Source organism: Stomoxys calcitrans, chromosome 1, assembly GCF_963082655.1.
Source record: "Stomoxys calcitrans chromosome 1, idStoCalc2.1, whole genome shotgun sequence".
In the NCBI taxonomy this organism is placed as follows: domain Eukaryota; kingdom Metazoa; phylum Arthropoda; class Insecta; order Diptera; family Muscidae; genus Stomoxys; species Stomoxys calcitrans.
Window position 1 is genome coordinate 51559812 of NC_081552.1, and position 16394 is coordinate 51576205.

Genomic DNA, 16394 nt, shown 5'->3' on the forward strand with positions numbered 1-16394 from the left:
ACCTGATATAGCTCCTATATTAACCGATCTCCCGATTTGACATTTTGAGGCCCTGCAAGTCGCAATTTTTTCCGATTTCGCTGAAATTTTACACATAGAGTTCCGTTATGACTTTCAACAACTGTGCCAAGTACAGTCCAAGTCGGTCAAGATTATAATAGAGCTCCCATATAAACCAGTATCCCGATTTGATTTTTGAAGGCTGAATTTTTTCCGATTTTGCTGAAATTTTGCATATAGTGTTCTGTTATAACTCTCAACAACTGCACAAAATACGCTTCCGTTCGGTCTTTTACCAGATACAGCTCCCATATCAGAATCCATAGTGGTGGGTTGCCAAGATTCGGCCTTGCCCAACTTAGCACGCTTTTACTAGTTTTTCTACATTGAGGTAATAGCAAGGGTTTAAAGCCAAAAGCTAATTCATAACTTTTCTTACATGTTTAAATCTCTATTCAGTGACCAAAGTAGTTGTACATTTTCCCTACCATATACAATTAAAATTTTTCTATTCCATAACAATACTGTCTACTCCATCATTTCCCATCACATCATTGCATTTGACTACAAACAGCAACTATTATTTCATCCATTATGCTAAACAGCTGTCAATTATTTCTTATCACCAGGGATGTAGGATGCCATGTTGGATGTAGGGTGGTGAATTTTATTGCCTGTTGTACTATGGTGTTATTACATGTCAATAATATAGTATTACGATTTCTTACTATTGCATATTGTTACTGTTGTTATTGCATGTCTGCATTACTTCAATATGTTTTCATTCCTGTCAATATTTTTGAAGCAATCTGCAATGCAATGTGTATCGAGTGTTGAAGAATGAACTTTGAAAACGATAACATAGTCGAATAAATGTGTCAAGAGAGCTGAGAGGAGCTGGGAAAAAGGGAAATGAATGAAAATGTGAAACATGTGAAAATTCGATAGCAATTCTCAATAGAGTAACATTTTTGAAAAATTTTTAAAATAAAATGATTTTTTGGAGGCCACCGTGGCGCAGAGGTTAGCATATCCGCATATGACACCGAATTTTCAGCGGTGGTTATCCCCCATACTTATGCTGGCTACAATTGTAAGGTATCCTGCCATGTTAAAACTTTCAACCAAGCTTTGCGGCACGCCATTCGGACTCCGCATAAAAAACGGAGGCCCCTTATCATTGAGCTAAAACTTTAAATATTAGTATTTTCGCAAAATTTTCATATAAATAAAATTTTATTAAAATTAAAACAAAAAGGCAAGGACTGCAAAAACTCTTCAACAGGGTTAAAGCCTCTAGGGCACCGCACGATTGGGACGTCTATATGGCTGAGCTAAGAAAATACATGGGCGAGCTAAGAAAGGCTCAAAATAAACCCTGGGTGGAATCCTGCAGCTCCGAGGAGGATACATTTAATACTTCTAGGCTCAGGAAGATCCTATCCTCGAGACCTATTACGGCTGGATACATTCAGACGTCAAAGCAAGTATGTACAACGTCTAGTAAGGAAACACTAGAACTACTTAGTTGAAACACATTTCCCTGAAAGCTTTCCAGTAGCGCCAGAAGAGCTTGCTATTGGTACACTTATAGAAAAAAAGTTTGGTGATAAAAGCAAACACTGTCTGCTGAATATTTGTAGTTAAGTTTGCTGCTATTATAGCAGTAGCTCTGCTATTGCATATGAGGGGATGCTAGAAGAAAAAATAAAATACAAATGTATATGTGTGGCTCAGTGGATGTTTATATTCCCCACCGATTGTATACTTTCCATAATTTTTTTTTCGAATTTAGATACTAAAGGCCATGCCAGTCATATACATATTAAAAGAGCATTAACAAAAAATGCGAGCGAGCTCAGCCCTATTTCGACTCGCCATTGGCAAATGTTAGGGGTTTAGACCGCACATCATGCACTGGTTAAATACTGCAGTTGTCAGACCTATAATGCTCTATGGTGTTGTGGTCTGGCTATATCAGGTTATGAACAGTTGTTGGAAGTCATAACAAAACACGTCGTGCAAAATTTTTGCCAAATCGGATAAGAATTGCGCACTCTAGACGCTCAAGAAGTCAAAACCCCAGATTGGTTTATATGACAGCAAAACAAAACAAAACAAAACAAAACAAAACAAAACAAAACAAAACAAAACAAAACAAAACAAAACAAAACAAAACAAAACAAAACATAACATAACATAACATAACATAACAAAACAAAACAAAACAAAACAAAACAAAACAAAACAAAACAAAACAAAACAAAACAAAACAAAACAAAACAAAACAAAACAAAACAAAACAAAACAAAACAAAACAAAACAAAACAAAACAAAACAAAACAAAACAAAACAAAACAAAACAAAACAAAACAAAACAAAACAAAACAAAACAAAACAAAACAAAACAAAACAAAACAAAACAAAACAAAACAAAACAAAACAAAACAAAACAAAACAAAACAAAACAAAACAAAACAAAACAAAACAAAACAAAACAAAACAAAACAAAACAAAACAAAACAAAACAAAACAAAACAAAACAAAACAAAACAAAACAAAACAAAACAAAACAAAACAAAACAAAACAAAACAAAACAAAACAAAACAAAACAAAACAAAACAAAACAAAACAAAACAAAACAAAACAAAACAAAACAAAACAAAACAAAACAAAACAAAACAAAACAAAACAAAACAAAACAAAACAAAACAAAACAAAACAAAACAAAACAAAACAAAACAAAACAAAACAAAACAAAACAAAACAAAACAAAACAAAACAAAACAAAACAAAACAAAACAAAACAAAACAAAACAAAACAAAACAAAACAAACAAGTAAAAGCGTACTAAGTTCGGCCGGGCCGAATTTTATGTACCCTCCACCATGGATCGCATTTTTCGAGTTCTTTTCCCGGCATAAATTAAATTAAATTAAATTAAGTTTAATTTAATTTAAATTGAATTATGCAATAGTGTAGGTGCAGATGCAATAGTGTAAGTTAAAACCATCGTGACATAAGCATACACTGTTGCTTCCGGCATACATGATTTTTGTGGGCGATGTCCCACTTAAATGCGATTATAAGAAGGTCCAAAATGCGCATTTTTTTTAACATCACAAATGCAACATCAGCACCACAAGTTTAATATGCCTTTTTTATGCAAATAATTGTTTCAATGAAAACACCGTTTTCTGCTGTTTTTTGCTTTTATTTGCAGTGGGTAATTAAAAATAAAATGTCAATAACTTACAAAACTCAGTCTCAGATTGCGCTTTATATTAATTAATTTAAGAAATAAATGAAACAAAATTATTCAAATTTGAATTAAGTCTGAAAAAACTTTTGAGAATAATGCGATAACCTGTTTGTTCGCAAATTAACTGAAGATTTTCAACTCGTTTTAAAGCATGAGTAGCTTTCGTGGAGCACGAAATGTTTTACTCGAACTTCGTTAAATGAGCTCAAAACATTATTAGCATACACAACCGCTGATCGGTACCATACTTTAGAGCCATGTTTCATTCATACCACATGTAATAGATTTTTGCACAAAAGTATGTTAAAACCAAATTTTTTTGCAAAATTTTTAAAGAATATTACAATACATTATATGATAGCTTCATGCATACTTATTGAACATTGAAAATGCGAAATGATAGGATATGTTCGTACTGCTTCCAAGGCAGGAACAATTTTTTGCTGGGATATGTCGCTATAGCAGCTACATATACCGAAATACGGTCCGATTTGGCCCAAATTTAACACAGACATTGAGTGGTCTAATAAGTACAAGTCCTTACTCTATTTTGTAGAGTAAAATGTTGGACTTTTTGGTAGCCATAGCCAAATATAGGCTGATCTAAACCATATACGACACGGAGGTTGAAAATCAAACTTCAAAATGTTTTGTATTTTCCCCAATTGAAATCTAACTCTCTTTCAGTTAGCAAAATGACTGAGCATGGACTCACAGTTAAATTTTCTAAAGATAAGGCCAAAATTTCTGATCGATTCGGAAAATCTCAATTTAATGCTAATTTGATGGATGGCATATACCAAATAAACGCTAATACAAGCTACACTATGTTGACGACCGAAAATGAAAAGGAATTTCTTTGGCACAACCGATTTGGACACTTAAATTTTAACGATTTAAAGAAATTGGAAGCACATCACATGGTGCGAGGCTTAGAAGGTAATTTTGATAATTGCAACTCTTGTGTTACATGCTCATTGTGCAAGATGTCCGTCCGTTCATTTAAACCCGTTGGAACCACTGTGACGAGTATGCCACTAGAATTGGTTCATACAGTCGTTTGCGGTCCAATGCATATTGAATCTCAAGGAGGTGCCAAATATTTCATAACTTTCATCGATGACTACAGCTGATATATTTCCATTTACTTTCTAAAAGCAAAATCTGATGCTCTTACTGCCTTTATGTCTTATTTGTTGGAAATGGAAAGGCAGACTGGCTATGATTTGAAACGGCTAAGGCTTGAACTTGAAGGAGTTGATGGATGATGGGGTGTTTCAACGATCAGTCTTTTTAGCGATTGATTATAGATGACAGCGCCACCGACAATACGGTGGTGGGCTACCACCCGTGCATTTGTGCAGAAGGGCTATTGTAGGTTTAGCGCCGACTTGGAGACCTATCTTAGGTATATGGACACGGTGCTACTACTTGCGAGTAGCAATCCGCTCATCCTAAGTCTAGACACCAATGAAACTTCCCTGATGTGATTCTCGAAATGACCCAACTTTCGCTTGGTCATGAGAATCGCCATCGTGGCAATTGCTCAGCAAGTGGTTGACTTTAAATGACGTCGGTGTGTTTAACGTACAGAGCGAGAAGTATTCCTTTGATGGGCCTTCAGGCGTTAGTGACATTGATGTTCCCGCTGCAAATGGGGCGGCATTTACTGCTTACTAGTTTAGGTGAAGGGTTTGTGTCGAATGGGGTACAAGTGACCATAATCCGATTGCGGTTATGGTCACCCCCAGTATCGACTAAATGGTGTAGGTGCTGGAAAGATCGAGACGTGAACTGGCATTTTTATGTGGAAAGTTTTAGGGAGACTGTGCCGGAGTGACCTGGGCGGTTTTAGAGCGGGGGACAATGTATTGACTTCTTGGAACGAGTGTGCTAGAGTGTTAATAAGAACGTTCTGTCCTGATGCGGATGAGCACGGACAGGCTTCGAATGTGGAGATAATCGTGCCTCCTCCAAGTCTGGAAAGTGTCGAGATAGTGGAACCTGTCTGCCGGCTTAGAAGCGGGAGGTCACATGGCGTGGATGGTATGACTGGAAAGATATGTAAAAGAATCTGGATGACTATACCTGTTCATGTCTAGTGGATCCCCAAACGATGAGTCGAAGTAGGCTAGTCCTTCTGAAATAGTCATGGTCCTTCTGAAATCGCCCGATCGATTGAGGAGCAATCCCAGATCGCATCGGGGCATTAGTCACCTCCCCGTGCTTGCAGAAGTGAACAGGATAGGATAATGGTGACAAGATTAAGGGAGAGCTAAGAGGATGGTATTCCTCCATACCAGTTCGACTTTCCGGAGGAAAAGTGCACTGTGGATGCCTGCAATGATGTGCAGAATTATGTGAGCGAGTCGAACGCCAATAATGTCCTTCGCATATGTTTCGATTATAAAGGCGCGTTTAATTATCTTTCATGGCATAGATAATAGGCGAAATAGGTTGTCGGGAACTTTCTGTCTGCTGTAGTTACTTCTGTGCTACAAGAGCATGCGTGGTTAGTGCTAGGGATATGGTTTGGAAGGATATTTAAAGCGGCTGCCCTAAGGGGTCCATATGTGATCCATATATATGAAACCTTATGATAGATCCTCTGTTGAGAAGCTTCGCTGAGTACTTTAGAAACAGTGCATATGCGGATAATTTGCTCATCCTTTTTGAGGGAGATTCCATATTTGCGTTGAAAACTCGGGATGAGCGGGCCATGGGCATTGTGCGCATATTGAGCGATCGTGTTGGTTGGGACGTCGCGGAGGATAAAACCGTGAAATGTTGGTCAAGGGCATCTTGTCGCGGAATCGTCCACCCACGATTTGATCTGGCGCAGCCAGCATTAGAGAACATCCTTTTTGAGGGAGATTCGATATTTGCGTTGAAAACTCGGGTTGAGCAGGCCATGGGCATTGTACGCGAATTGAGCGATCGTGTTAATGTTGTCGTCGCGGAGGATACAAGCAAAAAATTAAATGTTGGTCAAGTGCATCTTGGCGCTGTATCGTCCGTATATGGTGGTCTATTTTTTGCTTGCGCAACTTATGGAGCGCCTATGTACCACGAATTGCCGCGACTGTCCTTGGACGAAAGAAGATTCTCACTTGTCAGAGGGGGGCAATGCTGGCTTGCTTGCTTGAGTGTCTTGCTTGGCACATCCCGGCTTGATTTATTCGTGAATTACGTGAAGATTGGCTCACTGCTTCTTAGCTGGCCGATGGGGATATTCGGCAGCTCAGTATGCAGACTTTACAGATTTAGGCGCGATGTAGATTTACGTGGTGGTGTGGGATTTCAGTAGGGCCTTTGAAGACGAGACGCATGTTGCAAGGTTGGCCACCTTTTCCAGGGAAGTATTTATTAGGGTTGCCCAAGAAGTAATTGCGGATTTTTTAAAAAAAAGTAAATGCAATGGTAGGTAACGAAGTGTTGCTGTATTGGCGCGACCGAGTGATTTTGTGCTGCGCATGACATGGCCTAGAACCTGCTTGCCCATGTTGATGCTGTGGCATTTGCCCATTGCTGATTCCCGTTGTATTTGTGGCTGTGATCGGTCATCCCATGTTGGAGCTGATGTATATGGCGTGTCCCGCGAGGGATGTTGTGTCCTGTTTGTGTATATCGTCTTGGTGTATGTTGTTTTTGTGCATGCTGCTGTAGGTCGGCTTAGGGCGATTCCTTTTTCGTCTGGTAATAGTATTTTAAGGCTACGAAGTCCGATCGGAGACTTCAATCTGGGTGTCATGACCTCTGGGACTTTGGTTCCAGCCAGACAATGTTGAGGTCCCAGTAGGGAGTAATGTGGTGGATGTGGTTTGGACCTAAATCACGGCTAGATAGCAAGCTTTGTTTGGAGTGGCGTTTTCCACCGGATGCCGTCACCCATAGATCGGAAGGAGTGCTCCGCTCCTAACCAAGAAGGTGGACACTTCCAAATACGTGGTACTCATCTAAAGGTTACTGTGCGTGGGGGGTTGGTAGACGCATTGCATTCATGGGCCACGCAGGTTTGGGCCATGATGACAGGCATCTGTGTTAAACTCGATCTTCGGTTTAATGTGGTGTCACAAGGGACGAAAACGTCTTAGTGAGTCCGATGGCAGACTACCACTTAAACATAATCTAATCTGACCATATTTTAATAAAATTGCCTTAAAAATCGTACTTGAATATGTTAATGATGTCAATTGAAAAAGTATTTTGGAAAAAAGTTGTTTGATACTCAAATAATCCTACCTTCCGTCATCTCTGTAGAAAAAGGTATTGACATAATTCTTATTAGTCCATCACACACTCTATTAAGGGTAAGTCTGTGATGTATGAACATTGACATACAAAAATTTCTAGTTGATACAAGATCAAGTTATGCCCTTTTTTGGGATTATGAAAAAAAAATTGAAAAGATTCATGACATCAAAAACAAAAAACCAAAACCTACTTAAAATAGTTTCCGTTTCATTTAAGTTGTGAAATTTCAAAATAAGAATGAAAATAAAATCAAAATCACGTACGCTTGTGGAGAAATATAAGAAGAAAAAACAAGGTTTCAATGAAATCATAAAAATCATTAAAACTCCAGAAGAAGAGAAACACGTTTCAAAAGAGGGTAAAAATAAAACCCAAAAGATAACATTCAGCGGTGACAATTGGTGCCACTCACCTAAGGCTGATTAAAAGAAGTCTGGTAAGAGTCAAACCCAGCATTGCCTCTTTGATGAAAGGCAGAAGATGACGATTAGGATGTGGTTGACGTCTTTGACGTTTTACGGGAGATGGTGACGATGATGTTGATAAAGGTAATTAATTGGATTTGACACTTTTCTTATGATATTCATTTTGAGAGTTTAAGATCGCAGTCCTTCTTTCATTTTTTGTAAAGTAATTTTGATGCCTAGAAAGTTTCCAAGAATTTTTATTTAATATTCCCTGTTCTTGGAAATTAGGGCAATTTTTGAATTTAATATTTTTAGTTTTGAAGACCTAAGCTGCTTTTTATTTTTTGTTGTGATAACACACAACTTCTTCATGACATAGACCATTTCTCATAATAAAGTTTTGTTTAACCATAAGAACTGAACATTCCTTTTGCTTTCTTTTCTGGATAATGATGCATTTCTTTTTGTTCTTTTTTTTTTTTTGTTTTTCTACAAAATCTAAGTGGATCAGTTTATAAACAAATCATTAGGAATATTTTTGTTTTTGGTTTTGTGCATTCGTTTTTATTTCTTTTGTTCGTTAGTCTAATTTAATTTTTGAAATAAACCTGCTGCTGAAGTATTTGCCATTTTTCGTTTTTTAGTTCTCTTTTGGCTGTTTTTTTATGGTGTAAGGATGTTTCTGCTACTGAATGCAGAGTCGATAGTTCTGATGTCAAACATCTGTTGGAAATGTTGCCACCAACAGAACGTCCACTGTTGGAAAGTTTTGAAGGAAATATTTAATGAGCACACATTGCTGGCATTTTCGGAAGCCAATGGGGGAACAAAGAAAGTTTTCATGCATTTCTCTATTTTATATATCGAACAAGTAAAGTTGACACGAAACAGAGCTTCTATTATGTTGATGCTAAGGTTGGGTTTACTTTGAATGGGTGGGTAGCCAATTCAAAGGGGGACTACAATAGAAAAACCTCTGAGGTAAAATCTTTAAATATAGTCTTTAGATAACATTCGGACAAAATTTTGTTGAAATTTTGAGTAGCACAAAAAATTTTATGACATTTTAGAGAAATTCATTAAATTTTTACTATATGAAGAAATCTAATTTACATGTTTGGCAAAGTTGAGAAATAATTTCAACTAAATGTGGCTTCTGAGGAAATTTCTTAGAAATTTTGTTTTCAGAAAAAAATTCATTCAAAAATTATTTCATAGCAAATTTCTCTTAAATTTTGTCTTTAGAGAAAATATTGCTGAAATTTTGTCTTAAGAGAACATTAGACTGAAAGTTTGTCATATGAAGATTTTGAATTTTTGTCTATTTGCGAACATTTCTGTGAATTTTGTCTTTAGAGAAAATCTGACTGTAATGATTTCTTTAGGGGAAATTTTATAAACATTGACTTAGTGGAAATTCTCCACGCAAAAAGAAAACAAACTGTTTAGACTATTTTTGCGACAAACAATTCTATTTATTGGGGAAGTACCAAAACAAGTTGCGAATTTGTAACATTTTGTAGTTAAAGTAACTTTGGTTATAGTAAAATTTGTACGCTTCTTATGCAAGAATTAAAAATTTCTTTTAAAACAGCCTTGTTTTCTTACAGCAACAGATGATTTGTTGCACAAAAAGATGATTTATTTTGTTTGTTTATGTACTAAAAACGGCAAATTTTTCGTTTTTGTTTCTTTCATTAGTTAAAGCTCAGTCTACCAGCAGTCAGTATTGCAACGTTCTCATTCCTGCGCGAATTTAAATCGGAAAGTAAGAATTTGTCAGATGATGGGTTAGGTAAAACAAGTAAAAGCGTGCTAAGTTCGGCCGGGCCGAATCTTATATACCCTCCACCATGGATTGCATTTGTCGAGTTATTTTCCCGGCATCTCTTCTTAGGCAAAAAAGAATATAAGAAAAGATTTGCTCAGCTATTTGAGCGATATCAAGATATGGTTCGGTTTGGACCACAATTAAATTATATGTTGGAGACCTGTGTAAAATGTCAGCCTATTCGAATAAGAATTGCGTACTTTGGGGGAAGTAAAAAAAAAGAGATATCGATTTATATGGGAGCTGTATCGGGCCACAGACCGATTCAGACCATAATAATCACGTATTTTGATGGTCATGAGAGGATCCGTCGTACAAAATTTCAGGCAAAACGGATAATAATTGCGACCTCTAGAGGCTCAAGAAGTCAAAATCCCATATCGGTTTATATAGCAGCTATATCAGGTTAAGAACCGATTTGAACCTTATTTGACGCAGTTGTTGAAAGTAAGAATAAAATACGTCATGCAAAATTTCAGCTAAATCGGATAGGAATTGAGCCCTCTAGAAGCTCAAGAAGTCAAGTCCCTAGATCTGTTTATATGACAGCTATATCAGGTAATGAACCGATTTGAACCATACTTAGCACAGTGATTGGATATCATAACAAAATACTACGTGCAAAAATTCATTCAAATCCAAGAAGTCAAAACCTAAAATCGGTTTATATGACAGCTGTATCAAACCGATATGGCCCATTTACAGTACCAACCGACCTACACTAATAAGAAGTATTTGTGCAAAATTTCAAGCTGCTAGCTTTACTCCTTCGGAAGTTAGCGTGCTTTCGACAGACAGACGGACGGACAGGGCTAGATCGACATAAAATGTCGCGACGATCAAGAATATATATACTTTATGGGGTCTCAGACGAATATTTCGAGTAGTTACAAACAGAATGACGAAATTAGTATACCCCCCCATCCTATGGTGGAGGGTATAAAAATGCTTATATTTACAGTCTTTTGTGCCATAAAGAAATTTCAATCCCTTGTATTTGTCACAAATTCCCACCATTTTATTGTATGGAATTTACTGGAATTTTCTAAATTTCAATAAAATGTTTTTTTTTGAGAAAGTATTATTTAAACTCCTAAGAAAAAATCATTGCAATTTTGGATTCAGGGAAAATAGAAAAATGTTTATGAATTTTTCCTTAAAGTATTTGACCGAAATTTTCTCAAAAGTATAGGTTTTAATGAAATTTTGTCTTAAAAGAAATTTGTAGTCTAAATTTTATTTAGAAACAAAAAAAAAAAAAAAAGTAAAAGCTAAGTTCGGCCGTGCCGAATCTTGGGAACGCACCACCATGGATTTTGCCAAAAACTTTTGCCAAAACAAGGTAATTTAATCCGTTTGCTCTTTTTTTTTGGTCTTAAAATCTTATTTTTACTATACTATTTTTTGAATAGAAACCATTAAACAATTTTCTTAAGCCGGACAATATCCTGCAATGGAATCTCAACATACTAACTTAAGTTGAAGGGCAAAATTTTATTCTACATACCAAACTTCTGTCAAACCAGCAAAAATTTAAGCTTCTAGGAACCGAACAAGGATAATCGAGTGACCAGTTTATATGGGAGCTATATCAGGCTATAGACCGATTTGGACCGCACTTGGCACAATTGTGGGAAGACATAACAGAAGACTCTGTGCAAGTTTAAGCCAACTCGGACAGAAATTGCGGCTTCCAGGGGCCCAAGAAGTCAGATCGGGAGGCCAGCTTATATGGGAGCTATATCTAAATCTGAACCGATATGGCCCATTTGCAATCCCCAACTGACCTACATTAATAAGAAGAATTAGTGCAAAATTTCAAGTGGCTAGTTCTATTCGTTCGACCGCTATCGTGATTTCGACAGACGAAGGGACATGGCTAGATCGTCTCAGAATGTCAAAACGATCAAAAATGTAAAGGGTGATTTTCGAGATATAACCTTTTTGGCAACACTAGTTTAAACAGCTCACGCACGTTTCGTGTTTTGTTTCACTGTCAAATATCTTCAACAACTTCAGTTCGGTGTATGATTTAACCATGAATCGTCTTACAAACGAATAAAGCTTGCAAATTATTGAATTTTATTATCAAAATGCGTGCTCTGTTAATAAAGTTCATCGCGACGAGGCTCGATGGGTACGTTAATAAGCACAGTTGCCGATTTTGGAGTAAAGATCAACCAGAAGCATTGCAAGAGCTACCAATGAATCGGTTTATAGGCTGGTGGCATCATTGGACCGTACTTCTTCAAAGATGATGCGAACCGTAACATGACTTTGAATGGTGAGCGCTACCGTGAGATGATATCCAACTTTTTTTTGCACAAAATGCAAGAGCTTCACTTTCATGACATGTGGTTTCAACAAGACGGTGCCACATGCCATACAGCAAGCGTAACAATCGACTTATTGAGAGGCGAGTTTGGTGAACATTTAACTTCACTTCGGGACCGGTCAACTGGCCGCCTAACACCTTTTCACTATGTTTTGTGGAGCTATGTTAATGCTCATGTCTATACAGCCAAGCCAGATTCAACTGTAGTATTTGAAGACAACATTGAAGCATTGATTCGTGAGATACCGGCCGAAATGATGCAAAGAGTATGCCAAAATTGGATTAAGCGGATTGACCATTTAAGGCGCAGTTACGGTCAAAATTTGCATGAAATAATCTTCAAACATTAAATTACTGTACTTTCGATTCAAATAAAGTTTGCATGCATTTTTCTGAATTTTATGTGTTTTTTTTTTGTGTATAGTTGACCCTTTTTATACCCACCACCATAGGATGGGGGGTATTCTAATTTCGTCATTCTGTTTGTAACTACTCGAAATATTCGTCTGAGACCCCATAAAGTATATATATTCTTGATCGTCGCGACATTTTATGTCGATCTAGCCATGCCCGTCCGTCTGTCAGTCTGTCGAAAGCACGTTAACTCCGAAGTAGTAAAGCTAGCCGCTTGAAATTTTGCACAAATACTTCTTATTAGTGTAGGTCGGTTGGTATTGTAAATGGGCCATATCGGTTCATGTTTTGATATAGCTGCCATATAAACCGATCTTGGGTCTTGACTTCTTGAGCCTCTAGAGTGCGCAATTCTTATCCGATTGGAATGAAATTTTGCACGACGTGTTTTGTTATGATATCCAACAACTGTGTCAAATAAGGTTCAAATCGGTTCATAAGCTAATATAGCCGCCATATAAACCGATCTGGGATCTTGACTTCTTGAGGCTCTAGAGTGGGCAATTCTTATCCGATTGGAATGAAATTTTGCACGAAGTATTTTGTTATAATATCCAACAACTGTGTCAAATAAGGTTCAAATCGGTTCATAAGCTAATATAGCCGCCATATAAACCGATCTGGGATCTTGACTTCTTGAGCCTCTAGAGGTCGTAATTATTATCCGATTTGCCTGATATATTGTACGACGGATCATCTCATGACCATCAACATACGTGTTTATTATGGTCTGAATCGGTCTATAGCCCGATACAGCTCCCATATAAATCGCTCTCTCTATTTTGCTTCTTGAGCCCCCAAAGGGCGCAATTCTTATTCGAATTGGCTGACATTTGACACAGGTCTCCAACATATAATTTAAATGTGGTCCAAACTGGACCATATCTTGATATCGCTCTAATAGCAGAGCAAATCTTTTCTTATATCCTTTTTTGCCTAAGAAGAGATGCCGGGGAAAGAACTCGACAAATGCGATCCATGGTGGAGGGTATATAAGATTCGCCCCGACCGAACTTAGCACGCTTTTACTTGTTATTTTATACGTTTTTGGTTGTCTTGGCTCAAGGTCATGAAAAAATAATTAAAAACCGATGTTTAAGTTTTTGAAAATTGTTTTGTTTTGAAAAAAAAGCACCGCTTGTTTTCGAAATATTGGAGTTTTCAAAATAAGACAATTTTCAAGAACTTAAACATCGGGTTTTAATTATTGTTTCATAACCTTGACCCAAAACAACCAAAATAGTGTGTTTTTTTGACTTTCCTATACCTCTTAAAAAGTCACCCTTATATACTTTGTGAGGCCTTAGATCAATATTTCGAAGTGTACAAATGGAACGACTAGATTAGTATATCTCCATCCTATGGTTGTATGTATCTATCTTTTATATAAAAATGAAATTGTTGCGCTTTGTTTGTTTATTTGTTTGTATGTTTGTCCTGTTCCGTGTAGACTCAAAAATGGCTGAACCGATTTTCATAAAATTTTCACAGATGGTAGAGTTTGGGCCCCCGATGAAAATAGGGTACTACATTTTTTGATATCCGAAGGGGGAGCGGACCCTCCCCCATACCGCATTTCTCAAAAACGCCAGATCTCGGAGATGCGTGCACCGATTTAAGCGAAATTTTGTATGTCAATTTATGGTACCCCAAAAACACGAAATTGGTAAAAATTTGGGGGTCAAATAACCTGGGGGGATGCCCCATCCCAAAACCCCCCGAGTGGACATGTGTACCGATTTTGACAATATGGGGTATCAAATAAAGGTATTTAAGAGTGGAGTTGGAATTTTGTATACAATTTCACTCTTAAACAAGTAAAAAGGCATTAAGTTCGGCCGGGCCGAACTTTGGATACCCACCACCTAGGGGTATATATGTAAAACACCTTTCGTCAAATTCGTTGAAAAATGCATATCTTATGCCCCATAGCAGCTAAATCGATATATGTTCCGATTTGAACCAAATACTAGGAAGTACAAATCATTGTTCAATAAACGATCTGAACCATATACGACACGGATGTCGAAAAGCCTAACATATGTCACAGTGTTAACTTTCAGTGAAATCGGATTATAAATGCGCCTTTTATGTGGCCAAGGACTATATGGCAGCTAAATCCAAATCTGCACCGCCTTGGGCAAGTTGCAGAAAAAACTCGAAGAGCCTAACATAACTCAAATTTCGATGAAATCGGATTATAAATGCGACTTTTTTGGACCTCCCAAAACCTTAAATCGAGATATCGGTCTATATGACAGCTATATGCAAATCTTGATCGATCTAGACCAAATTGCAGAAATATGTGGAGGGGCTTAACTTAGCTCTTTGTCCCGAATTTCGGCATCATCGGACAATAAATGCGCCTTTTATGGCCCCAAAACCTAAACCGAGAGATCGGTCTATATGGCAGCTATATCCAAATCTAAACCGATCTGAGCCATATTGACGGAGGATGTCGAAGGGCCTAACGCGACCCACTGTCCCAAATTTCAGCAAAATCGGATAATAAATGTGGCAGTTATGGGCCTAAGACCCTAAATCGGAGGATCGGTCTATATGGCAGCTATATCCAAATGTGGACCAATCTAAACCTAATTGGCGGAGGATGTCGAAGGGCCTAAAACAACTCACTGTCTTAAATTTTAGCAAAATCGGATAATAAATGTGGCTTTTATGGGCCTAAGACCCTAAATCGGCGGATCGGTCTATATGGGGACTATATCAAGATATAGTCCGATGTAGCCCCATCTTCGGACTTTAACCTGCTTATGGACAAAAAAGGAATCTGTGCAAAGTTTCAGCTCAATATCTCCATTTTGAAGACTGTAGCGTGATTTCAACAGACAGACGGACAGACGGACGGACATGTCTTGATCGTCTTAGATTTTTACGCTGATCAAGAATATATATACTTTATAGGTTCGGAAATGGATATTTCTATGTGTTGCAAATGGAATGACAAAATGAATATACCCCCATCCGTCGGTGGTGGGTATAAAAATAGTGTTAATATGAACGAGCCCGTAGCGCTGAATATCGATAGCATCCTTAAAAATGCTTGACAATTTGGGCCTCAAACTAAATCGTGCTCTGGCACAATGCTGATATTACTTCAGGTACGCCTCTAAACTCCCTTCAAATCTTCCTTGCCTACTATGGCGATAAATAATAGGTATTTGATAGTAGAAAACGAATTTGATATTCAATTTTGAGGCCAAATGTTTGGGGGTCGAGCCACCCCATAAACTCCCCCTAATCAATGGCAATTGGGGCTCAATTATTATGGCAATTGGGGCTCAAAAATGAAGATTTGAAAGTAGAGCACGATGCAGATATTTTTCAGGGCTAAGTACGTTGCCGCCCCACCCTGCATACCCCCTTAAACTGGACATATTTGTGGATTATGGCAAAAAGGGTTTCAGGGACGCCTCACCTCATAAACTCTCCCTAAACCACACATATATACCGATTATAGCAATATGTAGCTCCAATGTGGTTTTTGGGAGTAGAGTATGAATCTGATATCCACTTTCGAGGCAAAGAGTTGTCTGCTCTAAACCACCACCAAATCCAAGAGAATAAAGTATTTAGAGTTGGATATCTAGGGGGCCGACCCACCTCCAAAGCCACCAGCCAAATGGAATATAAACCAATAATGGAGTATATGGCGTTCATAAGAAATTTATTTGACACCAAATATATGATCTGATATTTGAGATCCGCCTCACCCCCTAAAACACCCCTATACCGGACATATTTACCGACCTTAGCAATATAAGGCTCCAATGAAAGGCATTTGGGAGAAGAGTCACCAATATTATATCCACATTGGCGCGAAATATCTGAAAGGCCGTACCAGCACCCCCAAACAGGACTTATTTCCTGAC

The 16394-nt window shown here is 37.6% G+C and overlaps 1 protein-coding gene across 2 annotated transcripts in view; it reads left to right on the top strand.

Moving 5' to 3' along the window:
- The window catches only part of LOC106093662 (uncharacterized), a 129620-nt gene that overhangs the window by 102202 nt on the left and 11024 nt on the right, over positions 1-16394 (top strand). Inside the window, exons 1-2 of one of the 2 annotated variants that reach the window (XR_001222389.2) lie at positions 3962-4202; positions 7717-8064. Coding sequence is in view for 1 of the 2 variants with exons in the window: in XM_059360577.1 (XP_059216560.1) it covers positions 3951-4202 (252 nt within the window). In the remaining variant the exon portion in view is untranslated. Of the gene's footprint in view, positions 1-3950; positions 4203-7716; positions 8065-16394 lie in introns of those variants that run through there. The other variant, XM_059360577.1, reaches the window with a different exon arrangement.